Source organism: Mauremys reevesii, linkage group 4 (genome assembly GCF_016161935.1).
Source record: "Mauremys reevesii isolate NIE-2019 linkage group 4, ASM1616193v1, whole genome shotgun sequence".
NCBI classification, from domain to species: domain Eukaryota; kingdom Metazoa; phylum Chordata; order Testudines; family Geoemydidae; genus Mauremys; species Mauremys reevesii.
This window is the reverse complement of record NC_052626.1, coordinates 23596455-23624217: the sequence shown is the minus strand read 5'-3', so window position 1 is coordinate 23624217 and position 27763 is coordinate 23596455. Positions and strand designations below refer to the sequence as shown.

The window sequence follows — 27763 nt, the reverse complement described above, 5'->3', positions numbered from 1 at the left end:
AGCTGGGAGTGGGGGGGGGGGAGGGGAAAGCCACACAGGGCTTCTTGCCTCCGGCGGGGAGATCCACGCCTGGAGTCCAGTCAGCTGCCATGCTCCTGGCAGGGAGCCGGGACCCCAGGAGACATTGGGCTCCCAATGGGGAGTTGGGAGCCCAGGCAGCAGCTGAAGTCAGGAGCCTGGGTGGCAGCCTGGCTTGGAGCGGAGACCTGTAAGCAACCCGGCTCAGGAGCTGGGAGCCAGCTTTCTTGTCTAGGTAATCAGTAGAGGTGGGATTTTCAGAAGTGCTTAGATTGGCCTAACTTTGCTCCAATTGAAGCTAGAATTAGGCCAGTGCTGAGCACTTTAGACGAACCCTACCCAAGTCTTCATGACAATATTCATACCTAGTTTTTAAGCAAAGTTTGAGAGTGGCAAAATGCTGCCTGAAATTAGTATTTGCAAGACTGAAGAATCAGGCCTAGCCAACATATAGGCAGATCTCAGATTTGTAGTCTGCCAGGGTTCCTGTTCACTACCAAATGGCAGGGCCGGCACAACCTATTAGGCGACCTAGGCAGTCGCCTAGGGGCTAACATTTGGGGGGCGGCAACCACGGCAGCCGGATCTTCGGCTGCCCCGGTTGTTGGTATTTCGGAGGCGGGAACTTCCGCTGCCTAGGGCGCCAAAAAAGCTGGCGGCGCTTCTGCCAAATGGGGTTGATTACAGGTGAAGTATGTGGGAGAGAAACAAGAGGGAACAAACAGGAGTTGTTGGGGTTGTTTCTCACCATGGAAGGAGAGGAGAGAATGGCAGTGGGAAGGTCTGACAAGAGCTGCCACTGAGAACAGTTTATGAATTCTCAGGAAATTATGCCTGCCACAAGAATGCTATTCATAGAATCATAGAATTCATCATCAGATCATCAGATCAAAGATCAGAAAAGACCCACCTGAATATCACCATCCACCCCCCCCCTGATGCCCACATGGCTCCATCCCCTCCTGCCCCTGAACCTCCAGGGCCACTGACAATCTACCCCCCAGGAAAACACCTGGTGGAAACCTCCCCCCAAACCCTCCAGAAGACTCCAGCCCTACCACCCTCCTCTCTGGAAAACTCCAACAATATCCAGCCATTGAACCCATTATAGACTCCATTCAGTTAAATATTTATTGACTATATTGACTATACTATTTTGACTATACTAACATGTCTTACATACTCACTCTATCAGCTCTTATTATCCTTCTCCTTTATCTCTATCTCACTTTTCTTCCTTGCAAGTCTTGTTTCTCAAAGTTTCCTCTCCTTTCCACTTCTTGAATGCTGTAATTCCTGATCTAAAATTTCAATTTTTAGAAACCTTACTCCAATTCAATTTCCAATTTCTCCTCCCTGAATCATTATATCCATTTTCCCCTAGTTCCTGAATTCTTTCCTATTTAATTTATCCTATCATATCCTCCTCTTATCCCCTCTTATATATATTTTCCTTTATCTTATAAAACTTTCTCTTCTCCTCCTTTCATCCTTCTTTCATTTAATTGGCTTTACTTCCCATTTCTTCCTCTCCTTTGGCATTTCTTTGGTTTTTTTTCTTACTAAGTCTTCATTCATCTAAACCAAACCAACAAAAACATGAAACTGATAACTTACCAATATAATATATACTTCAGAATGCCTTACCTACTAGAAATACCTCCCCCCCTAGCATCCCAAGACTGCACACAAGACACTCCTCAGTAACATACATCCTCTTTATCTCCATCTTCCTCCATCCCATGATCAACCCTTCCCCTCTCCCTCCTCTTCCATCTCCTCCTTCATCAGCTCCTTCTTACCCTTCTCCTAACTAAAGTCCTCCAGCATCAAGTAAAAACTACTCCTTACTACTATTCATCTTCATCCCTGTTACACATACTCCTATTTAATTTCATCCTGTTCTCCCTCTAAGGATATCTCGATCCTTCCTCCTCTCCCATCCTTTCATCTCTTTCTTTCCCCACCCTCCCAACCTCCTCCCTTCCAGTCTTCCTACCCAGGTCACCCAAAAATCCTAAAATAAAAAAAAATAAAAAAAACCCAACCTGAATAAAATCGAACTCCAACCCCAACAACGGAACTCCTCTCCCCCTCTTCCCACCCCAGCTCCCCTTAACCACCTTCCTCTCTCCTCACCTTTTTATTTTCGATCCCCATCTTTCTTTTCATTCACCTAATTCCTCATGCCTTCCCCAAAAACTTACTGAAATCATCAAATATTATATCCACCGAACTTTCCTTGTAAAAAAAATTTAGATCTTTTCAAAGAAGAAAATCAGTTGTTGGCACCATTTCTATCTATCAAGAATCCATGCTGTAATTTCTTTCTGCCATCTCCCTCATTAATTTCTCCCACTCTCTCTTTTAAAATTTTTTTTAATTTTTCCTTTAACTTTTTGTTTTACAAAACTAACTTACACTACACTACCTACTTTTTTTCTTTTTTTGAATATAGGAACTACTTTTTAATCTCTGAATAATAATATAGGCTAATTTGAGTTTAGAGATTTTTTAAAAATCATCGCTAACGGGCTTTTTTAATCAAAAATCATAATCCGCCAATTCCTTAATATTCTAGATTTACCCCCGATTATTCTAGATTTTTAGCTTAGCTCCTCCTTTTTTACTTCCTACTCTAATGTCTGTGTCCATAGTCCCATTCTCTCCCTCTTTTCCCCTCTTCTCTCCTATTCCTTAGCCTCCTCTTCATTAATTTTCTTCATTTAAAAAAATTTTCATCAGATATTGTGCATATTATCCCATCCCAATCAATATTCCCTCCCTTTAAAGTTTTAAGTCCTTCCTCTCTTTCTTCTTGGTTTTCTTTCCTTTTATTATATGGCTAAAATTATTTTGCTAAATTTTTCTCCTGGTTTTATGTCCCCTCTCCTTCCTCTCTCCTCCTCTTTCTTTGCCCTTCCTCTCACACCTTCTCCCTGGTTTTTTTTTGCTTCCCCTCTTTCTTTTTCCTCTTTTTTTTTTTTTTTTTTTCTTTTTCCTTTTTTTCCCTCCGCTTGCTCTATGCTCATTGCTCTACCTACTAACTCCTTTTCCTTTTCTCTTTCTACATGCTGCCTCTGACAACCTGCAACAACAACCTCCCTCAAACCCCCCCCTCATCTGCTGCCTTTAGCCATTATATGTTATAAATCCAATTCCCTAACTCCAATCCACTAATAATTTAGTAGTTTGAAATTTTATACCTATACCTCCTTGAAAATATTGATTTTGATTGATTATATTTATTTTTTTATTTTAGATTTCATTATCATGATCACAGCCAAGGTTGTCACTACAATTATTTCCTTCCATCCTCCTCTCCTCTTCTCACCAAAATCAAATCAAAAAAAAATCCCCTAAAATCAGCAACCCCACAGATTTCTGAATCATCTTGATGAAGGAAATCATCAGCTAGGAAAAAGCTGAATATTATTATTATTTATAGCATTTGTTTCCTAATCTATATCCGGGAAGTTATCCCCCCCAAACAGTTCCTATTCCTATTAGTATTTAAAAAAATTAAAAACATTAAAGGCTCTCTATATCCATATCCAGGCTAGATCCCGCACTATAGCACACCCCAATCATCATCCCAGGAGGCTTAGTAGTTTTTTTCCCAATCAACCATTGCCCAAACAGAGATCCATTATCCATGCATTTGCTATTATTACATTTCACCTTCCTCATTATATATATATACAATGCTACTCCCCCACCTTTACCTTTGCATCGGTCTTTCCTAAACAGCACATACCCTTCCATACCTGTACTCCAGTCATGGCTACCGTTCCGTTATTGTCTTTATTCTTTTGCTAATAAGGCTTTTGACACTGTCCCATGTGACATTCTTATAAGCAAACTAAGGAAATGCAATCTAGGTGAAATTACTATAAAGGGGGTGCACAATTGGTTGAAAGACCATATTCAAAGAGTAGTTATCAAAGGCTTGCTATCAAACTGGGAGGGTCTATTTAGAGGGGTCCCACAGGGGTCAGTCCTGAGTCCGGTACTATTTAATATTTTCATTATTGACTTGGATAATGAGTTGAGAATCTGTTTATAAAATTTGCAGATGACACTGAGTTGAAATGGGTTGCAAGCATTTTGGCAGATAGGATTAGCATTCAAAATGACCTTGACAAATTGGAAAATTTGTCTGAATTCAACAAGATGAAATCCAGGAAAGATAAGTATAAAACACTACACTTAAGAGGAAAAATCAAATACACAACTACAAAATGGGGAATAACTGGCTAGGTAGTAGTATTGGTGAAAGGAATTTGGGGGTTCTAGTGGATCACAAATTGAATATGAGTCAACAATGTGATGTTAATATAATTCTGGGATTTATTAACAGAAATGTTGTATGTAAGACACGGGAGGTAATTGTACCTCTCTACTCGATATTGATGAGGCCTCGGCTGCAGAAGTGTGTTTCGGTGCCACACTTTAAGAAAAATGTGGACAACTTGGACAGAGTCCAGAGGCGAGCAACAAAAATGATAAAAGGGTTAGGGAACCTGACCTATGAGGAAAGGTTAAAAAAACTGGGCATGTTCATTTTCAAATCTGTTAGGGGTTGTTATAAAGAGGATGGGGATCAGTTGTTCTCATGTCCACCACAAGAAGTAATGGGCCTAAACTGCAGCAAGGGAGATTTAGGTTGGATATTAGGAAAAACTTTCCAACTATAAGGGTAGTTAAGTTTTGAAATAGGCTTTTGGGAGTTTGGGGAATGGCCATAATTGGAGGTTTTTAAAAACAGGTTGGACAAATATGTCAGGGATGGTCTAGGTTTATTTGGTCCTGCCTCAGCACAGTGGACTGGACTAGCTGATTTCCAGGTCTCTCCAACCCTACATTTCTGTGATTCTGTAAAAATATTTTCATAATTTAAGGGAGTGCAGTATTACTTTAATCCCATCTTCATAGCAAAATCAAATCTGTTAAACCATATGAAACTTTCTCAGCTAGACTAATTGATTTGTTCTAATTCTTTATCAGCAGGTTGAATAATTTAAGTACTGGTGTTTTTAAATTTATATTTAGAACTATCATTGTGTTTCTTTTTAAGATATGGAACGCTGTAGATACAGGCTGTTGTTTAAAAACATACTCCTGTCACAGCTGTGCTGTTCGAACTGCTCAGTGGTCTTTATGTGGAAGAAGAATTCTCAGTGGAGGCTTTGATTCTGTGCTTCATTTAACAGATGTTGAAACAGGTAAATGTAATTTGAACTTACATTTTTAACACTATTTTCCAACTTCAGCATGGATAGTGTGGCATGAGACTATTAGCCCTATTCTCCCGTAAATGAGGTTAAACCTCAAAATATCAAGGCCAAAATTCATATAGGTACTTTAATGTAGTCAATTATATCCATGTTTAAGACACTTATATAGGTGTGCTAATTTTCAGAGGTATTGAACACCTAGAGCCTATTATTTCATGTAGTTAGGGCTCTGTTTCAACAAAGCACTGAGATACAGTATATAAGTCTATGCTTATTCAGCAGAGCATTAAGCATATGCTTAACTTTAAAGTTGACATCAGTGAGACTTACACATGTGATTAAGCATATGCTTAAGTGGCTTTCTAATTAGGGATGGACTTAAGCAGGTGCTTAAAGTTAATTAAGTAGATAATGTGTTTTGCTCAAAAGGTGCCTAATTACGGATATAGATTCCTAACTTTAGGACTGAAAGTTTGAAAATTTTGGCCCACACCCATTAAAAAGTGATCTGTAGAGTCATGAATTTGAGATTGGACTTCTCTTTTGTTACTTCATTGGTCTGGTTGCTAAAATGCCATTTTTCCCCCAGGCAGCTACAATAATTGGAAGGGCATATTTTGTGAGTCTTCCAGATCTCCCCACATTCTTTGTTTAGTACATTATTTCATCAGTCCTGTAACGGCATCTATGCAGCTGATCCTTGCACTTTAATGGAGCCCCATTGACTTCAGTGGGCTTTGCATAAGCATAGGCATCCAACTGTGTCAATGGAATTGCAGGTTTGGGGCATAAGATAGCACCTTGCCAGCTGAAGCGATACACTTTAATAAATCTTGGCCATTTAACCTACATTGAAATATATTTAACTGTTTTACAAAGTAATTTATTTTATGAGCATATAATTTTATATTTAAAAAAGTTATATTTATAAAGTAGCATCTGTTTAGTAGGTTTTTTCCTGATGTAAAATTAAAAATCACCCTGTAAAGTGAGGTCTGATGTCTTTTGGAGAGCAGAGTGGCTGCAGATTAAGCATGAAACGGTCCTCTTCTAATGAATTAGGAAGCTCCCAAAAGACTGAGAAAACTGGTCATACAAATGATTTAAAGAGAGAGTTTCTTTCCCTACCTTAGGAATCAATTTCCCAAGATTTGTCATGCCATGTGATTTTAAATTCAGTCATGGCTACAAGAGGGTTGCTGTATGCTGAGACTGTAAAACACATATCTAGCACGGGAATAGTGACGTTTCTTGAGTATTCAAGCTTCACACTAGTATAAATGAGTTTGCCTGGATAGCATTCTGTGGAGTTAATGTACCGTTTTCATTTCAAATAGACTTTATTATGTCGTCTTTTCCCTCCCCCCCACACAGTCTCATTTCAGCATTATTTTCATTCTAATTTGAAACTAACTGTGACTGAACCTAATGAGCTTAAACTCTAGTGCAATGTTCAAGAAGTTATACATACAATGACTGCTATTGCTAATGGGAATTTGACGTAAAGTACATTTATTCCAATGCTCTAAATCAATATGGATGAAATCTGTGCGTTATAAAATGTCAATACAAATTCCTAAGAGAGATAATTCTAAGATTATATAGTAATATTTTATGTCTTCTGGCTGCTTGACTTACAGAACTACCATAATTCAACATTTAAATAGAATTCTTTCTTGGATTAATTATTTTTAGTATTTCCTTTGCCTCTAAGGGTAATTTTAATAATAAAATATTGCCAGCATTTTGGACTGTGGCAGATGAGTGGAAAATAATCTGATTTAGAGCTCAGTATGCTAAGTGGAAATAGTATATGTCTAATCTATTAAGATTTATGCATCCCTAGTATCTTTTAATGGCCTCATTTTAAGAGGAGGGTAGCTCCTGTTGACCTGTAGTGTCGGTACTCAGAACTTCTGAAAATACCAGGCCCAAAGTGACTAATAAACCTCCATAACAGTACAGGTAATATGACCCCTTCCATGCACATCCAGCCCAAACTTCTAGTTTTCCTGCAACTTGTAAAGTTACCCTCTTTCTCGCCTACAGTTTCAGTGACTCTTTCAGAGAAACAGGGCAAGTAGTTTGCAGATGGAATCCAAATCAGGTTGATATAAAAAGCCTCATTTCCATTTGAAAATATGAAGCCAGTTACTAGAATCAGATCTGCATTAGTTCACTGAACCATTTACCCCACCCTACTCATCATTACTGCTGAGAGGATTTCATCTTTGGTTAATTTCAGATAGATGTTACAACTATATCTTGATAAAAGTGACTCATTCTTTTTTGGACTTTTGGTCTTAATTATTTTTCCTTGCTAGACTGAACTCACTGTCACTACATTTAAATATAGTGAATGAACACCTGGGGTGCCATATAAATAATAATGCCATCTGCAATTAGTAGCTTAGCCCTAAACTCTGTTCCCTGTGCACTTTGTCCTTGTCGTTCAAGTTTTTTCCAGCTATGTTTACTGAAGTCTAATCTCTTTTGTCCTCATTTTCAGTACAGTTTTTTTGTGTAAATTGCTATGTTTATTTAGAGCAGGGGTCGGCAACCTTTGAGAAGTGGTGTGCCAAGTCTTCATTAATTTAAGGTTTCGCATGCCAGTAAAAGGTTTTGCGTGCCAGACCGGCAGCGCGGGCAGCAGACGGAACCCCAGACCAGCAGCAGGCTGAGCAGCTCACCCTGCTGCCAGTCTGGGGTTCTGTCCGCCGGCCCCTGACAGCCAGGCCGGCAGTGGGCTGGCAAGGGGCTGGTGGCCAGGACCCCGGCTGGCAGCAGCGTGCCACTAAAAATCAGCCCGCGTGCCGCAGGTTGCCGACCACTGATTTAGAGAAAGGGAGTATAATAGCCCCAAATTACTTTTATCATGTAGAATCCTTTTTAAAGCTGTAGAAGAGAACTAGCTTTCACAAAAAAAAAAAAAAATCCAGTATATTAAAATTATATTGATTCTTTGGAATTTTTTTTGATATTTTATTTCTTTTTTCCTTAGGTCTAATATCCTTTTACCCTTTATTTTTATAGCTCTTTTCTTGAAAACTTCAGTGTTCCTAAAATCTAATGAATCAATGTTATACATTTTTATATAAAATTCAAATAATAGAATATCAGGGTTGGAAGGGACCTAAGGAGGTCATCTAGTCCAACCCCCTGCTCAAAGCAGGACCAATCCCCAACTAAATCATCCCAGCCAGGGCTTTATGAAGCCTGACCTTAAAAACCTCTAAGGAAGGAGATTCCACCACCTCCCTAGGTAACCCATTCCAGTGCTTCACCACCCTCCTAGTGATAAAGTTTTTCCTAATATCTAACCTAAACCTCCCCCACTGCAACTTGAGACCATTACTCCTTGTTCTGTCATCTGGTACCACTGAGAACAGTCTAGATCCATCCTCTTTGGAATCCCCTTTCAGGTAGTTGAAGGCAGCTATCAAATCCCCCCTCATTCTTCTCTTCTTTCTCTCTTCATTCTACCAAATCCTTGTAGGTCAAATGAATTAGGATTTCATATTTGTTCTTATTTCCAATATTAAAGGCTATCAATTCTGTATGCTACTGAAAAAGTGCTATGGATGAAATCCTGACCTTGTTGAAGTCAGAGGAGTGGGGATTTCACCCCCAAAAAACTTATAAAGACCAATATTCTGTGCATTCATATTTAGTACAAAGTTCTTCTTTAGAAGGACATCTAAATTAGTCCATTTATAATGAAAAATTAATTATATTCTTTATTTTATTGAAACACAAATTTGATGTTTAAAAATATTTTGAGATGGGGCAAACGATTATTGATTATGGAGCACCCACAAAAATATGTTGACAATCCTGTAATGTTCCTCCCAGACAAATATATTTACCAAATGCAGTACCTTTATCTCTAAAAGTAGCTCTTGAGAGGAAAGTCACTGTACAGCATGCAGTAAGTGCATAGTATTATACATAGTACACTTGAAGGGAGTAGAAAGCTTTGAATTTGTTGATATAGAAATCCCCTGTCCTTGCTTCAGGAAATGGAAATGACAGACATGAGATAATGTATAGCCCAATCTTGCAGTCTTAATGCAAGCAACACTCCCTCTATATTCAATGGATGTTGTGCATGTGTAATGGCTATAGGATGGAGACCATGGGGCGGGGAGGGAGGTTCAATTGATGACATGCAAAGAAAGTCAGTGCAGAGCTCACTCCTGCTTTAGTCAAGTTCAAAATAGAGCATTTGCTTCATTTTTTTTTAAACTCAGTCTGTCTAAAAGTTATCCATTGGTCTGATGTCAAGATGATAGGCTCTGACTTTTAGTATGCCTTTCTTTAAAATGGTCATTCATATGCTGTAAAGTAAGGGCTTGATCCTGCAAGCCCTTAAATAGGAATTTAAGATTACTCATGTGAGTAATCCCATTGACTTCTATGGGTATATTTGTGTGAGTAAAATTACACATGTACTTAAGCTATTGCAGGATGCGGGACTAATACTGTGCTATAAGTTTTGGAACTTTTAATATTAGATCAAAAACACAACTGAGCTGCTCTATTACTTTTTGTCAGTGTTTCTTAAATGTACTTTTGTCACCTTTCCAGATTTTTCAACAATGTACAAAACCTACAAAAATGGTTATATACAAAAGGGGCACTTCTGTCCTTTTTCAAGGACATATTTCAGTGAACAAGTTACATTCTAGTGCAGTGAATATAACAGTGAACATAAACAATAACATTTCTCACACACATTTACTGTAGATAGCAGTGGAAAATATGTTCTCTACAAAATCTCAAAGGTTCTTTATTGCTGTTTTTCTCTGCCCTATTTTAGATATAATTTTTCATTAGAAAAATGCATCTCTTCTGTTTGCTTTACTAATAAAATCACATTTGTGAAACCTTTACATATTTCATGAATCAGTTAGAGAAAATGTTCCGGTTATTCAATCATTCCTTGCTGCTATCTATTTTTCGTTCCTCTCCTTAACAGTTGAGTTCATCCATAATTTACATAGATATAACCACATATTCTATGACTGCATCAAATATTATGTTTCCAGAAAGTTGGCAGTAAAGTTTTAAAACAAGGTTGCAGAAAGTATATGCCTGCTCCTATGTATCACTTGTTATTTAAGCCTCATACACTTTTTAAACTACTGGCCATTATTTTTAGATGTAATTCATATGCTCAGCAAACTTTAGTAGGCTAATACTGTTTTTCTTTACATTTCTATATCTGTGTGTTTATGCATAACTATATATATACATATATTAGTGAATATTTATATATTAGTACAAGTCACAAAAGGAACGCTGCAATCACATATGGAGAATTCTAGCAAAGATAACATTATTTGCATGCCATGGATACCATTCAGTCCTTCATATTATGGCAGAGACATTGCTCCAGGATGTTCAGGAGTACTTTACTAAGTGCACTTCAAATTGCCTAGCATAGCAATTACATTACAGCTCATGAATTTTATATGCACCTCCCTCATAAGTACATTGGGTCACTTAATACCCTGTTTTGTGCTACTAAGATTACATCTAGCTTTAAAGGAAACTGCAGATTACTTAAAGTAGTTTTTTAAATTTGATGGGTTTTTTTTTACTTGTTTTATTTTATAAAGCTGTGTAAAGTCCCTCAGTAGTAATACTTTGCACTGCCAAGTGGGGGACATAGGTTTGATTTCTTGTCTTGGTGGTCCTGCTGACATAGTTTATTACTGTTTATTTTTTATTTGTGAGAGAGTCAGTTTTAGAAGTCACAGGTGATAATCCCAGCAGGGTTGATGTAGCTCTCCAACTTTATTATGAAGATAGAATAGTATGCAGATTACTGTGTAAGAATCTTTCAGAAGATACCTCAAGAAACAGTGGCATGATTTTTGAAAAGGTACTCAGTGCCTTTGAGAATGAAGCCACAAGATTTTCAGTAGTAGGGTTTTGTTTAAGTGTCCTTGAGAAAAAAAAATTCCCTCCCAGCCATTGTTGAGTAGTAACATTCTGAGTATTGTTTATCTGTCACCCTTCACTTGAGATGTGACCACCTTTCATTGGTTTTGTATACAAAGTGTGTAAAGTGCTTTGGGAAGAAAAAGGATGAAAATATTATTTATTAACATGGAATTATTCTGAAGGGTGTGCAGTTCCTCAGCTGGAAAAACCTATGCAATATATCCAATATTCAAAGTTTTAGGTTCATTTTAAAGGTTAAAAAGTTTTAATAATTTAAATCCATCTGGATAGCTGGACAATAAGCCTTTGTCCACATTTAGCAGGTTTTTAAAGATGTACAGAATCTAAGACACATTACCTAGGGAGTATTTCCAAAAATGTTACACTATTCTTCACTATAGTATGACCATTTGAAATAACTCACCAGAAGTGGGATTTTCAAATGTGCTGAACCCCAGGCTAATTCTGCTCCCAATAAAGGCAATGAGAGTTTTACCATTGATCTCAGTGGCAGCAAAGTTAGGTGAATGTAAGAGAGTTCTCTAAAAAACATCCACTCAGTGTGCAGCAGCAGTCCAAAAAGCTAACAGAATGTTGGGAATCATTAGGAAAGGGATAGATGATAATACAGAAAATATCATATTGCCTCTATATAAATCCATGGTACACCCACATCTTGAATACTCCATGCAGATCTGGTTGCCCCATCTCAAAAAAGATATATTGGAATTGGAAAAGGTACAGAAAAGGGCAACAAAAATGATTAGGGGTATGGAACAGCTTCCGTATGAGGAGAGTAATAAGACTGGGACTTTGCAGCTTGGAAAAGAGATGACTAAGCTGGGATATGATAGAGGTCTATAAAATCCTGACTGGTGGAAAGTAAATAAGAAAATGTTATTTACTCATTCTCATAACACAAAAACTAGAGGTCACCAAATGAAATTAATAGGTGGAGGTTTAAAACTAACAAAAGGAAGTATTTCTTCTCACACTGCACAGTAAACCTGTGGAACTCTTTGCGAGAGGATGTGAAGGCCAAGACTATAACAGGGTTAAAAAAAGAACTAGATACGTTCATGGAGGATAGGTCCATCAATGGCTATTAGTCAGGATGGGCAGGGATGGTGTCCCTAGCCTTTGTTTGCCAGAAGCTGGGAATGGGCAACGGGGTGGATTACTTGATGATTACCTGTTCTGTTAATTCCCTCTGAAGCACTTGGCATTGGCCGCTGTTGGAATACAGAATCCTGGACCATTGATGGACCATTTGTCTGACCCAGTATGGCCATTCTTATGTTCTTATGAATACAGAATACTTTTGAAATCCCACCATAATTGGTGACATACTGTTACACTGGCAGGCACCCTCCCTTCCTTGGCCCAGTCCCTACACCAGAAGTAGAAAGAGGCTAACTCTACCCTGTAAAATGGAAGTATTCTGTAAGGGCCAGTCACACTCCTTTTATGACCCCATTATTCCAGAACAGCATAAATGGGCTGCAGCATATGAGAGAATGGGACATTTTGTCATGTCAGTGTGTCTGGACAGGACCAAACCATGTTTAAGAATCGTGCTAGAGGCCTGCAAAGTCCTCTGTGCAAAGAGTGGCAATAATCAATCATAACGGATGCAAATTAAAAGTTGTCTTGTGTCATCAGTACTACTTTTTAATTTGTGGTTTTCATTTAAAAATAATAGAACAAAGCCCCCACTATGAGGCTGTATTTTGCAAGGTTGTAAAAATATGGATATAATAGTGAAGTAACTAACAATAATAAAGGGACAAAATACGGAAAAACTAAAGCTAAATTAATTCTAGCAATAAGTTATATCTATGGTAAAATCGTTTAGCAAGATTTGATCCTGCTGGCATATTGACACAGTAAATATTTTGGGTGAAATCTTGGCCTCACTGAATAGATATCAAAACTCACCATTCAGAAAAACATCATCTTTGCAGGAACAAAGATCTACAATGAAGTACGTTATCAAAAAGCCTCATGTTCCCTACAGCCTCAGAATGGACTGAATCTTTGTTATACAAACAAGAGGAACTTAGATACAGCGAATATATACATTCACTGGAACACGTTGCATTTTCTGTTTTATGTCGCAAGCAGCTTTAATTTTCAGTTTATTAACTGAAGAGTGAAGTTACCTTAACTCCCATTGAAGTCAGTGTGAGATGGGAGAGCTCTGATGGTACACTGTGATGATGATTGTGAGGTTTGTTTGAGGTGGAGGAGTCAGAGGGTGGGATATTTCCCTTACTGCTAAATGATGAACTAGCAATTGGCTGAGCCCTCAAGGGTTAACTCTCTCACTCTACAAAGCAGCAAGAATGGAGGGAAATATGCGCATTTCCCCTTTAAGTACACTGCCCTGTTAATTAGATCAGCTTGCTGAGACCGCAGCTGCTGCCGTCCTGAGCCCTGGTGTGTGTCCCCCTGCTCTATAGAAGATGGGATAAACGGGAAGTAAGGGGGAGGGGGACACCCTGACATTAGCCCCCCCTCTTCCTTCCCTCCACCCCGCACAGCAAGCAGGAGTCTCGGGGAGCAGCTCCAAGGCAGAGGGCAGGAGCAGCACATGGCAGTGGGGAGAGGGACAGCTGTAATTGCTAGCCTGCTGGGCAGCTGCTGTACAGGAAACTTACAGGAGCGGGGAGCTGATGGCGGGGCTGCCGGTCCACCCGGGTTCCAAGCCCCCGCCAGCTAGCTGCAACAGGCTGCTCTTCCTGCAAGCAGTAGACAAAGCAGGCAGCTGCCAAACAACGTTAGAAGGGAGCATTGCACAACTTTAAATGAGCATGTTCCCTAATTGATCAGCAATGTAAGAACGAAACAATGTTAACTGGGATGACTTTAAGTGAGGAGTTACTGTAGTTGGGTCAGTTTTACATTTAATCTGAAAATGTTTCCTCCAATAGTTCAATGACCTAAATCCTTGCCCCTTACCATATACCTGCTGTAACACTCTAACAGTGCAAATGGCACTTACAGCTGTAGGGGCAATGATCTGGTAAACAGTGAGGTGGCAAAATTGGTAGTTAAATCCAAAATAGACTGTGAAGAGTTACAAAGAGATCTCACAAAACTGGGTGACTGGGCAACAAAATAGCAGACGATCTTCAGTGTTGATAAATACAAAGTAATGCACATTGGAAAACATAATCCCAACTATACATACAAAATGATGGGATCTAAATTAGCATGAAAGAAATCTTGGAGTCCTTGTGGATAGTTCTCTGAAAACATCTGCTCAATGGGTAGTGGCAGTCAAAAAAGCTAACAGAATGTTAAGAACCATTAGGAAAGGGATAGATAATAAAACAGTAGATATCATAATGCCAATACATAAATCCGTGGTACGCCCACACCTTGAATATTGCATGCAGTTCTGGTCACCCCATCTCAAAAAAAGATATATTAGGGTTGGAAAAGGTGCAAAGAGAGGCAACAAAATTGATTAAGGTTATGGAACAGCTTCCATATGAGGAGAGATTATAAAGTCTGGGACTATTCAGCTAGGAAAAAAGATGATGAAGGGGGGATATGATAGAGGTCTATAAAATCAAGAATGAGAAGTGCATAAGGAAGTGTTATTTACTCCTTCACATAACACAACATCGAGGGGTTACCCAATGAAATTAATAAGCAATAGGATTAAAACAAACAAAAAGAGGTACTTCTTCACACAACACACAGGCAATCTGTGGAACTCATATACCAGAGGATGTTGCAAAGGCCAGAACTGTAATGGGTTCAAAAAAGAATTAGGTAAGTTAATGGAGGATAGTTCCATTAGTGGCTACTAGCCAAGATGGTGAGGAATGCAACTCCGTGCTCTGGGTGTCCCTGGCCGCTGATTGCCAGAACCTGGGAGTGGACGACAGGGGATGGATCATTCAATGATTACCCTGTTCTGTTAATTCTCTGTGAAGCATCTGGCATTGGCCACTGCTGGAAGGCAGGATATTGGGCTAGATAGCCTATTGGTCTGACCCAGTATGGCCATTCTTATGGAATCCTCAGATGGTTAATAGCTAGCTTTATGCCACCTTCTCCCCACCCCTGTTGGTTGAAGAGGTGGGGTGGGATAAGTAGAGGTGGTGAGCACCATGCAATGCTTCATTCTCAGCCCCAAGGGCAGTCCTTAGGGGATCTCTCTAACCCAGCACAACTTAGAGTCCAATCCCCTGCTCAAAGCAGGACCAATCCCCAGACAGATTTTTGCCCCAGATACCTATAATGGCTCTCTCAAGGATTGAACTCACAACTCTGGGTTTAGCAGGCCAATGCTCAAAGAAGAATGTAGGTTTTCTCTGTGGAAGAGAACATTACCAGAAATTGTGTCTCAGTTCAGCTAAGAAACAAATGATAAAATATCTTTGTTAGGGATCAAGAAAGGAGATTAAAAAAACAAAAGACAACTTTTCTCCATATAAGTAGTGTATTATTTTATTAATAAAAGTTGGACTTGGGAAGAATGGAAATGAACTATATATCTTTTTTCCCCCCTGAAGTTGCTCATTTGGGGTATGAGATGTGAAACCTTCATTGTAATATTATATATCTTCTTTTTATATTTTCATAGTCTTCTAAAATATAATTGACAAGATGTTGCTAGAGGTCATAAAATAACTGACCACAAATGGAAAACCTATTCTTAAAATTAGAGTTAAATGTTCCAAAAACAAAAGTTAAGTTGCCTATTGTATTTATGCAAAAAGTACACAAAATTGCATATAAAATGGACCAGAATTAAATACCCCCCACACTCTTTTTGTTTATTTAGTTTCTTGTTTTAAAAATATATTTAAAAAGTGAATATTTTGCAGGCTTCCTCTTCTTGTTTAACAAAAAAGTTCATATTCAACTTTTCCCAGTTTTTAACCACTTGAGATAAATTTCTTATTTTCCTTTTTTTTGTTTTGTTTTGTCCTTTATATCTGACAACATTTTAGATATCTGATTATTAAATCATTGTGTATTTGTTATGGTAACAATGATCCACTGTTATTCAGCACATTTAACCAGAGTTGTTAGCTAGCCATTTTGCTTCCCATGTGTTGGAAGGTTCTGCACTCAAGATCCCATACTAATCAAGATCCTTCGAAGGCAGAAGGTCAAGCTGAGGGATGTAGCAGCTATTAGATGGAGATGGTGGCCTAGATGAGAGTAATCTCTTGTTACGTTGGTACTACCATTGTCCTCCTTACTTATGAATATCTCCTCTCTTCCTTCTCCTGTCCTTGGGGAAGTTGCAAGTTTCCAGGAGGGAAAGCCACTAGGTGTGGCATGCAACTTTGGAAGGAAGGACTGCTGGCCTGCTAACCCCCAATTCTTTCTTTCTTTCTTTTTTAGAGACCTTTGTTGGATGGATGCTTTCCCTGTCAGTGTTTACAGGAGCCCTTAAAATTTTGGGTTGACAATCTGTCAGGCAACAATAAGCAACCATCCAACCCCGCCCCCCAGCTGCAGCAGGGAGCAGCATATTTTATTTTGTATTGTTTTGGTTTTTTCTGCTTTCTGCTCTGGCTCTGAGTGAGCATGCATAATGAAATCTCATTCTTTTTGAGAAAGTGACTCAGAATGGCTTCTTGTAAAACCTCCTTACCATGTAAGATTGGCTAATCCAGTCAGGGAGTCAAGATCAATTCCTATGTCAAAACCAGCCAGATCAGTTCCAGAGTGAAGAAAGTAGTGTGAAATTTTATTACATTTTTCCTTTCAACCTAATAGCAAAGAAGTGTTCACATTATGATTTTTTATAGAACAAAAAATTGTACATTATTAAAGATAATTGGTCTGAAAGTCTGATTTGCCATACAGCTGGTGAGATGCACATTTTTAAGGTGCCCTCATTGTATTTTAAGGTGAACAGGGGCCCTTGACTTACTCAGTGATCTGGAAAAGTGTGAAAACAGAGAAATGGCAAAGTTTACAGACAATACAAAACTACTCAATATAGTTAAAGCCAAAGTTGACTATGAAGAGTTGCAAAGGGATCTCACAAAACTGGGTGACTGCGCAACAAAATGGCAGATGAAATTCACTGTTCATAAATGCAAAGTAATGCACATTGGAGAACATAAACCCAACTGTACATACACAATGATGGGGTCTAAATTAGTTGTTACTGCTCAAGAAAGAGATCTTGTCATCATGGAAACATCTGCTCAATGAGCAGCGTCGGTCAAAAAAGCTACCAGAATGTTCGGAATCATTAGAAAAGGGATAGATAAAAGGATGGAAAATACCATAATGTCAGTATATAAATCCATGGTATGCCCACACCTTGAATACTGGGTGAAGTTCTGGTCCCCCCATCTCAAAAAAGATAAATTAGAATAAGAAAAAGTACAGCGAAGGGCAACAAAAATCATTGGGGATATGGAACAGGTTCCATATGAGGAGAGAGTAAAAAGACTGGGACTGTTCAGCTTAGAAAGAGAGACAGCTAAGGGGGGGGGATATGATAGAGGTCTACAAAATCGTGAATGGTGTGGAGAAAGTGAATAAGGAAGTGTTATTTATTTCTTCATGTAACACAAGTTCCAGGGGTCACTCAATGAAACTTCTTTATATAATGCAGAGTCAACCTGTGGAACTCATTGCCAGGAGATGTTGTGAAGACCAAAAGTACACCTGGGTTCAAAAAAGAATTAGATAGCCAAGCTATCCTCCATGAACCTATTAGCCAAGATGGTCAGGGACAAAACCTCACTCTCTGAGTGTCCCTAAACCTCTGACTGCCAGTAGCTGGGACTGGACAGCAGTAGATGGATCACTTGATAATTGCCCTGTTGTGTTCATTCCTTCTGAAGTATCTAATACCAGGCACTGTCAGAGGACAGGATGCTGGGATGAATGGACCATAGTTCTGACCCAGTATGGCCATTCTTGTGTTCTTATGTTAGTGCGCACTATCTAATATATTCTCAATGTATGTGGCCGTTATATATTCCTGAATGCAGATACCATGTGTAATACAATAGAATATAAAATTTGAAATTGTGAAAACTTAAATGCATTTAGCTTAGGATATGTTGTTATTTCAGAATAGTATTGCAGTGAATGTACATTATAATGAATTTGATAAGTATAACAGCAATGAACTGGAGATAATACCTACACATTCATGTAGCTGAATTTCCTGTGGTATTAATGTATGAATTATATAATTTGGAAGTGCTGTTTGCAAGACAATTACTATTAAGCCACAGGATCCTTTGAAGATTACCATACACAATTAAATTTAGAGAACACGGTATCCATGGGAACTGATATTGCCTTAGAATGAGGGTATGCAAATTATTTTCTGCTGTAAAGGCAAAATTCACCCCTCCTCCACAAAATCCAAGCAAGCAAAATCCAAGAGGAAAGGTATGTGGCTGACCAGATGGAATTCCACTCCCTGCAGCATACATGCAGGCCACAGGGTTTCAATGCAGCCCACAGGGTTTCAATGCAGCCCCTTTTCTAGCTGCTAGAATAAGAAGCACAGCTCCTCTGCACAGGCATACCCATCCGTGGTATCTGCATATGTAACTCCTGCATGCCATTCTATCTGGGACCATTGTGGAACCCCCATCCACAGTGTGCAAGTGACCCAGAAGTCTCTCTGCATATCCATTCTGCCCTGTTCTTGTCTGTGCAAGGGCACTGCCCAGCAAATGGCGTAGCAGGCCAGGAGTAGGATGAATTTCACCTAAATGGAATAAAGTTAATTCAATTCCAGATTTTTTTACAATCTCATGTGTTTATGCTACTATTTACATATTGACTTTTGGCAACCTACATTTTATTTTAATATTTATTTGCTACATAAAAATTCAGTATTCTGTTTAATGAAAGTATTATTCATGTTCAAATTTTAACCCTGTTCTTTTTTTTTTTTTTTTTTTTTTTTGTATTTTAGGGACACAGGTATTTAGCAGCAAAAATGAATTTAGGATCAGCACACTGAAGTTTCATCTTTCTGACCCTAATATTTTTATTTGTGGAGGATTCAGCCCAGAAGTTAAAGCCTGGGATATAAGGAATTGTAAGGTAACAGATATCTGATTCATTTCTTGTTCGCCAGATTGTTTTAACTTGTCTGATATAGATGCATTCTGAAGGGTGGGGAGTATGGGTAGCTAATAGGACTTTGTTTTGGAGGGGGAGGAGATAACTAGAACTCTCTCTCTCTCTCAAATTTATTTTTAATTATCCACCGTAAATTACTACCAGAACAATAGTTGAGTTTTTCTGTCATTTGAAATTTATATTCTGATGTCTCTGTTGTAGGATTCAGGCAATATTTATGTTTTCACTACCTACCCAACCAATTGGGCTCTTTTAACTCTTCCATACGCGGACTCAAAGTGTGAGACATCATCAAGTGGGGTCAGAAGGTGTTCATGGGCACCTGGACCACTGCTTGTTCTCATTTGAATTCCACCTTACAACCCAAGAGTTCTCAAGAGCATTGCAGTACAGGTATAAGCTTTTCCTTGGAGGCTGAGAATAATCCCACTGTGATGTTTCTAAGTACAAGTTCTGAAGTCCTTTGGTCACACTTAATGTCTGATCTCTTAACAGGCAGCACATTTTACAGCCCACAGTACAGGATACTGTGAAGTTCACAATAGCTGAATGATGTATTTCTGTGTCATTAGTTGACCATATTTTTTCCTTCCCGGAACTAGAGTTTCATGTTTAGAAGCTATTTTAAGTAATATGTGGAACAATGAAGAACTAAGGATTGGTAATCTTCATAGACTGATCCCAAGGTAAATAATAATAATTGTGAGAGATTTTGTGCACACCTTTTTTTAGTAGTCTGACTGTAATTAAGAGATAATATTACTCTCCCACCATGTTAACAGGCAGTAATCCAGTTCCCAGAAATGATTAGTTTATTGTAAAAAGGGAAATTAACTGTTGTAAGGCATTTTAAAAATTAGTGTTCAGGTTTTGGGCTCAGAGGCACACCCAGGACAAAGGAACTTGTCTACACCTGCTCCTAATAGGCACCGTTTTCAGATATGATTGTCTGCTTTGTTCTCTGAGACATAATTAGATATGTGTGGAAGTTCTTCAGTCAGGAAACCACCCGAATAAGCAATTTGTCTAATATCTAATTTTAACTTGGAACATGCAGCAGTTAATCAGTGCTGAAAGTTTAAGGAGTGGCATGGGTCAGAAATGGATATTGAGCTTCCTGTTGGAATGTTTGTTTTAAAAACTAATCTTTATGTTTATTGTTATTGATTAAAAACCAGCAATCTGTAGTTTACAGTCCTATCCATGCAATAGTTTCAAAGTGGACCATCATAGTTTCTTCTCTTTCCTATTGATTTTAAAATGTAGTGTTTTGAATTAGGGAAGAATGTATGTACTGGGTGATGTGTGGATAGTCACAACTGAATGGTGCCATCAGAGACTGTTATCTGCCTGAGCAGTCTGAAAGAGGAAAAATCAGGGACGAGTTCTGTGTTTTTGATTGACAATGAATAGGGCTTTGTGTCTGTCATGGAGATTGCAGAAGTCACGGATTCCATGACTTTCCGCAACCTCCATGACTTCTGCAGCGGCCAGTGTGGCTGACCCCAGGGCCGCCCAAGCAGTTGGCCCCAGGGACAGCCACACTTGCCACTGCTGGAGCAGCTCCGCAGCCAGCCGCTTGGGCGGCTCCACAGCCAGCCACACTGGTGCTTGGGCGGTTTTGGGCAGCTGGCCTCGGGGACCAGCTGAACAGTGGCCAGTGCGGCTGGCTCCAGGGACTGCCTGAGACGCGGTCCTGGGGCAGCAGGAGCAACGGCAGATGGCCGGCCCTCGGGATGGCCGGAGTAGCCATTGCTTGGTGGCTCCCGGCAGCTGGTGCCACTGGCCCCTGCCCCCTCCAACAGGGCTGTCCGTGACCTGTCCATGACTTTTACTAAAGAACCCATGACTAAATTGTAGCCTTAGCTATGAGCTTCCACTTGTAGCATAATGTCTAATGTCTAATAAATACAAATATAAGTATCATTGTTGCAAAGCCTCCAGTTACTTTTCAAAGTGTCAGTTTGCCATAAAACAGTGTGTTGATTAGACATTATTTATTAATATTTAATGCATCCTGCCCCATAACATTTGATATTTCAATAGATTCCTTTTTACATATATTAGCTTCTTTATTATTCATGTGAGACAGTAAGCATACTCTCATTTTCTTTTCTGTCTTGTACTCTTATGATCATATTCATATGTGTGGATGAAGAAATTAATTTTTTTAAATGTTTCCTTCATTACATCCCCGATAGCCTTTCCGAGAAGAATTCTTCTGTCAATCTAGCCACTGCCTCTCAGAGAGGTAGTTTTACTACAGTGACAGAAACACTTCTTCTGTTGCTGTAGTAAGTGTCTACACTACAGCGCTACAGCATTGTAACTGCAGCTATGCCACTGTAGTACGTGTAGTCTGACTCTAGAATACACATATTATACATTGGAAGCTCAGTTTCAGTGGTCATTCTTCAGTGCGTACTGTTTGTGTTTAATGTGCTGGCTTTTCCATTTGCACGTCTTAAACTTACATTTCCAGGGCCAAATAACCATCATATTTTGAATGTTCTTTACACAACCTGAAATGTATCTGACTCCTGCACCTGGAATTTTGTGTTGAGCTCTGGGAACATATTACAGGAAGAATAGTGACAATGGGGGGTGTTAAAAGAAGAGCAATTTATGAGGAAAATCTTAGCTAAATAGGTGTATAATAAATGTGACAAAGGGATTGTTTTTTGTGAGAATAGCTGTAAATATTATTTATTATTAATTAATTGTCCAAGAATTAATATACACCAAAAGAGGAATTTTAAGTCTTAGAAGTAGTGATATATAGTGGGAGGTTTGTTGCAGTCTTTCACACACTGAAACCTTGAGCAATAGATAGCAAATTGGCTAACTAGAAACAAAAATGTCAGATCTATGCTATATCAAAAACCATATGAAACATTGAAGGACAGATTTTGCTGCTCTTGTGTATGCTGAGTAGTGCCTTTCTCCACAAGACATCCTATTGATTTTGAGTGTAGAATAAGGTACTACTCAACATGAGTAAGGTTGGCAAAATCTGGCCTTTAGTTAAAGCCAACATAAAGTGGAAATCTTCACCGTAAAGCCAACCAGTGTTTCATAGAGAACTGCATGACTGTAGGCAGCAGCTTGTTAACGGCTTGATTAATGGTAAAGTATACACACACACACACCTCAGAAGTGCACAAGCTAGCTATCTAAGCTCATATAGTGAAGAAAGAACAAAGGGGTACTAATGCAGAGTTAGAGATTTAGTATACAGCTATTTCATTCTGCTGGTGTTGAAGCAAGCTTTGTCTATGTAGAACCTATTATTCAAATGACTTTATATTGCTGTATAACGGGCTGATTAAATAAGGTTGTGAAACCATCGGAGAGCGTATAAAGACTTCACATGGAGACTAGAACATTTCAAAATGAAATTTTTAAAATGAGCTGCCATGTCAGAAGGAACACAGAGCTGTGTTTTGTCAGCCAAGGAGACTACACCACACTGAACGAAAAGGCCCAGTCATGGGGTTCTCTGCTCACTTCTGGGATACCTCCTTGTGGCTCTGTCTGGGGAATAGCTCTGCCTGGTCTGACACCCCTTTCTGTCTCTCTTTCATGGTGAGACCCATCTCACACTCCAGGAGTTGCCGTGCCTTCTCTTCCTGACTTAGGAGTGGGACACTCCCTCTTCGTTGCTTGGCCCTCCAGCCAGGTCACTATAGTTTTTTCCCTTCCTGGGGTATCAGAGTCTTTCCGTTCAAACTGTCTCAGGCAGTCTTCCAATTCACTGCCTAGATTGCGCCACTTCCCCAGAGGCTAATAGGGGAACCCAGGCCTGCCCATTATTCCAGGTTCCAGCTCAGGACCCTCAAATCAGCAGCCTAATCCTCCTTCAGGTGTGGCCTATCCGGTTACTTCTAAGCCAGACTAACCCTTTTGGGGCTAGCATGTCACAGGCCCCACAGGAGCTTTGCAAAGACCTCAGAGCTGAAGCTGCCAGAACAGAAAGGCCAGAAACGTCCCACCCCCAAACACACTGTAATTCAAAGAGAGTTTAAAATATAAAACCACTAGGCATTCTGTTTCTTTACTTGGCTATGAAAAGGTGATTCAAGAAGCCCAACTCACATGCCAGTTGGATTGCCCCATCTCCTTGCAGGAAGCATACTCAATGTTCAGTGGTCCACCTATTTACACTGACTAAAACTTGGCGTCATCACTGATCCATTTCACAGACAGGAAACACCTGGATAGAATAAGGGAGTGAGACCTGGATATTTTGGCTCGGCTCCAAGGGCCCCTTTTATTTTCAACAGCAGACTTCTCACAGCTGGGTTAAATCTTTTTCTTTTAGGGTCCTGAGGGAACACAGTGATAATATCTGAACAAGACTAGAGCTGTAATACCACTTTCAACTAACGCTACTTTCAACTGAGCTGAAGTTTCTACGTATCTGAAGAGACCAGCCATTGTGAACTGTCGGACTGAGCTGAGGAATTTATTTACACACATTGGTTTCATTTGATAAGTAACAACAATTTTTATATGTTGTCAGGTAGGAGAATCCCCACCCACCTCTAAGGAAAAGCTACACACTTGTAGAGTCAGGAAGTCACTTCTTAGTCCCAAAAAGTAATTCCTAAACAACACTCCTAGACATTCCAGGTCCACGTAAGTGTAGGTGTATTTGTTTAAACTTCGTAAGCATTATCAAATAACTGTATTTTGTTTTCTGCAGTGTAGTTGTAGCTGTGTCGGTCCAAGGATATTAGAGAGACAAGGTGGGTGAGATAATATCTTTTATTGGACCAACTTCTGTTGGTGAGAGAGACTTGTCTCACTTACCAACAGAAGTTGGTCCAGTAAAAGATATTTTGCATCTACCTGGTCTCTTTATTTTATTTTCTGTAATTTTTCCCTTATCTTTAAATTCTAAGAAATGTTTATCTTCCTGTATGGCCATTATGTATTGTGTGCCTCACAATGTATGCCTGTTTGCATACTGAGCCAGATGCTGATTTAAGAGATTGCAAAGATCTACAAAGGTGTACAGAGGGGAAAAAAATACCCAACCAGCAGGGGTGCGCCCTGTTTATTCATAAGGACAATAGCTTGTTCGGATATATCTGGGGTTGCAAACAGACATCCAGGATATTTCACTGAGGAGGCAAGCTGACAGTGTGACTTGTCTCATGAACAGAACATCCCAGCAAAGCTTGGCTGTAAAACACTGGAAGGACTTTGGGTGAGCATTGCTGTATAAGACATGAAAGTATCAAGTTAAGTAAGTTGAGTTTCTAGATTATGATTTTATTATATACATAACCATTTGTTTCCAATAATTTTACTTCTTATCACGTGAATCTCTATAGTTTAGTTTTTTGCACTATAAACATATCTAAGTGCTGTGTGTCAAGCGGAATGGTGATCTGAGATGAAACTGGTAAGCTGGGGTGTATTGCCTCTTTTGAAGCAGTGAGTGTCCAGTGGTATGAGGGCTCAGGGGTTGGAGTGTGCCGATCACTAGCCTGTAGAGAGAGAGAGCGAGGCCTGCGTAGGCTTCTGTTGCCCATGGCCGGAGGAGTTGGGAAGTTGACCCATGGCAGACACAGACAAGACTTCCTTATGCTAAGGGAAGTGATAGCGAGGTACCTCACAACCCAGGGTACTCTGGGAAGCATCACGGCGGCACATTTATAAGAATTCTGAAGTTCTCTTAAGCAAACTGAAATTCAGTGAATTTGTGAGAAGCCTGCTATAGTTAATAAGTCTATTGAATAACTTAACAATTGTGGGAGAGCTTGCATTGACTCCCTAATTACAATGGTGCATCAGTGCACCATCCCAGGGGTCAGAAAGTCAAGTTCCTTTCAGAGCTCCCTGGCTCCATAGGAGGTGGAAGAATTTGTTACATTCAATTAAAAGGTGTAGCATATTTCCCCCCTAATGCTGCCAACCAACTCTGCTGCCTACTGTGTCCCTTGTCCACTAGGGTTGCCAACCCTCCAGGATTGGCCTGGAGTCTCCCAGAATCAGCATCCATCTCCCGGTGACTATTGAAAGCAATCCAGGAGATTTTAATAGGATATTTTAAGAAAACAACATTGTCATGTTAGGAAAAAAAATCTCCCAGAACAGCTTCAGTCAGAGTTGGCAACCCTATTGTCCACACTTGTGGCAGCATCAGGGCTGCCCAGAGGATTCAGGGGGCCAGGGCAAAGCAATTTCGGGGGCCCCTTCCATAAAAAATGTTGCAATACTATAGAATACTATATTCTTGTGGGGGCCCCTGTGGGGCCCAGGGCCTGGGACAAATTGCCCCACTTGCCCTGCCCCCCGGGCAACCCTCAATGGCATGTAAGGTACATGTAGCAACACACTGCAATGAAAAGCAGCCTGAATTTACACTGTGGTATGTAGCTATGCATTGCGGTGAAAGGCTCTGGTGGGGATGGGCGGGGCGGGGCGGGGCAGAGAGGAACGGCTCCAGCAGCAGGGAAGTAGTGGGGACACTACACTGCTAAAAATAGCAGTGTAAATGTGGAAGGCACTGCTTGGGGCGTGTAGAGAGCCATTTAGGGAACATACCTTAAAGGTTATGGCATCACTTTGCTCTACTTGCCTAAGCCATGCTTCACATCTGCACTGCTCTTTATACCCATGCTAGGTGGAGTGTAGTGTCTGTACTCTATACGCTGCCTTAATGTACATCTAGCCTGTGCATGTGGGTTAGTGCCTTGGCTCTGTCTACTTACATTCCTCTGGGAGTAACTGGGTGGTATCTGGTATACAGTGTTCATCTCCCACAACTCCAGCCAAAAGGTGGAATCCTTCATCAGTCCTGCTTCCAGAGCCGGTGCCACCATTTAGGCCACCTAGGTGGTCGCCTAGAGTGCTAGGATTTGGGGGGGGGCGCCATTTCCTTCGGCAGCGACCGCGACGGCCAGATCTTCGGCTGCCCCAGTCACCGACGGCATTTAGGCGGAGGGAGCTGGGGCAGGGGAGCGTGGGGACAGCAAGTAAGGGGGGGGGCGGCATGCAGAGGAACGCCCCGCCCCAGCTCACCCCAGGTCACCCCTGCCCCGCCTCCTCCCCGAGCACGCCATGGCTGCTTCACTTCTCCCACTTCCCAGGATTGCGGCGCCTAAGCTGATTGGCGCCGCAAGCCTGGGAGGCGGGAGAAGTGAAGCAGCCATGGCGTGCTCGGGGTGCTCGTGTTCATGCGTGGAGCAGGGATGAGCTTGGGGTGCCTCAGGGCAGAGGGTGGGGTGGGAGCTGCCACGGGCGGCGCCTCAGGGCAGAGGGGAGCTGCCGCGGGGTGTGCCTCAGGGCGGGGCGCGGGGTGGAGGGCGCAAGGTGGAAGTTTCGCCTAGGGTGCGAAACATCCTTGCAGCGGCCCTGCCTGCTTCCCTGCATGGTTACATAAGCACTAGTCATAATCTAGCCCTGCATTTATAATGTATATATCCTCATTTTCTTACAGTATATAGGAGCATAACTAGCATTAATGGGATGAAATTCAGAGAGAATATTTAGGCTGAAATATATAACCAAAAAACTCTTTCTCATAATGAAATGTTCTAGGCTGTAGAATAGTGTCCCTAGAGAGATGGCGAAAGCAGTAATGTTTGGGACTTTTAAAACTAGACTGAACACAATACTAGAAAATCTATGGAACAATGGGAACAATTCTGCATTTGCACGGGAATGGATGGAATAACAATAGATCTTTTCTTTTCCATTTCTTTAGTCTTTGCTTCTATAAAATAATGCATAGTTACACTTTCGAAGCTTAAGTCACATCTTCTATAGCTATATGTGCAAGAGAGAGAGATTATTCATAGCATATTGTTATTACAGTTCTCAGTGTTTGAATCTCATTAAAGGACTGTTAAAAGCTAATAAATTTATAATGTGCAAATGCAGTGCAGTTTCCTTGGAAACATTCTAGTACAATTGCTTTATGATGAACCATATTCATTTTAAGAAGTGTGTAGTTAGGAGCCTGTATAAACTGGTGGAGATGTTTGTACTTACTTTTATTTATGTGATACTTTGTGGAGAAAAAACAAAGATTATTCCTCTTTCAGTGACATAAATCCTTATTGATTCTATGGGTAAGATCTTCAAAGGAAGATGGAGCAGGGGCATTTGCTAATCCATAATAGTATTTATGTATAAGTGTCTTAATGTACACAGTGATCCTTTCTGCATCTGAAAATACATGTCTGTATTGGGTACAAAAGATGCATGCACAGCACTGAACTGTTTATTAGGAATAGGGAGGCCAAATATGGTGGAGTAGCTTGCAGGATCAGAATCTTAGGGCTTGTCTACATATGGAGCTGTTCCTGAATAACTCCTTGTGTAGACAAGCCCTTGGTTATTAACACCTTAAGATATAACTTGTAAACATGCATAATGAAATGTTGCTTAATGGATCCTCCAAAGGTTACAGCATTCTGTAATGCATCAAACAGGGAAATAAAAATATT

At 40.1% G+C, this 27763-nt stretch overlaps 1 protein-coding gene across 10 annotated transcripts in view; it reads left to right on the top strand.

Annotated features, from left to right (window-relative positions):
• Positions 1–27763, top strand: part of WDR25 (WD repeat domain 25) — a 98166-nt gene that overhangs the window by 56423 nt on the left and 13980 nt on the right. For all 10 annotated transcript variants that reach the window (XM_039536534.1, XM_039536537.1, XM_039536532.1 and 7 more), the window contains 2 exons: positions 5096–5243; positions 19132–19262. In XM_039536534.1, the coding sequence (XP_039392468.1) occupies positions 5096–5243; positions 19132–19262 (279 nt within the window). The remainder of the gene's footprint in view (positions 1–5095; positions 5244–19131; positions 19263–27763) is intronic.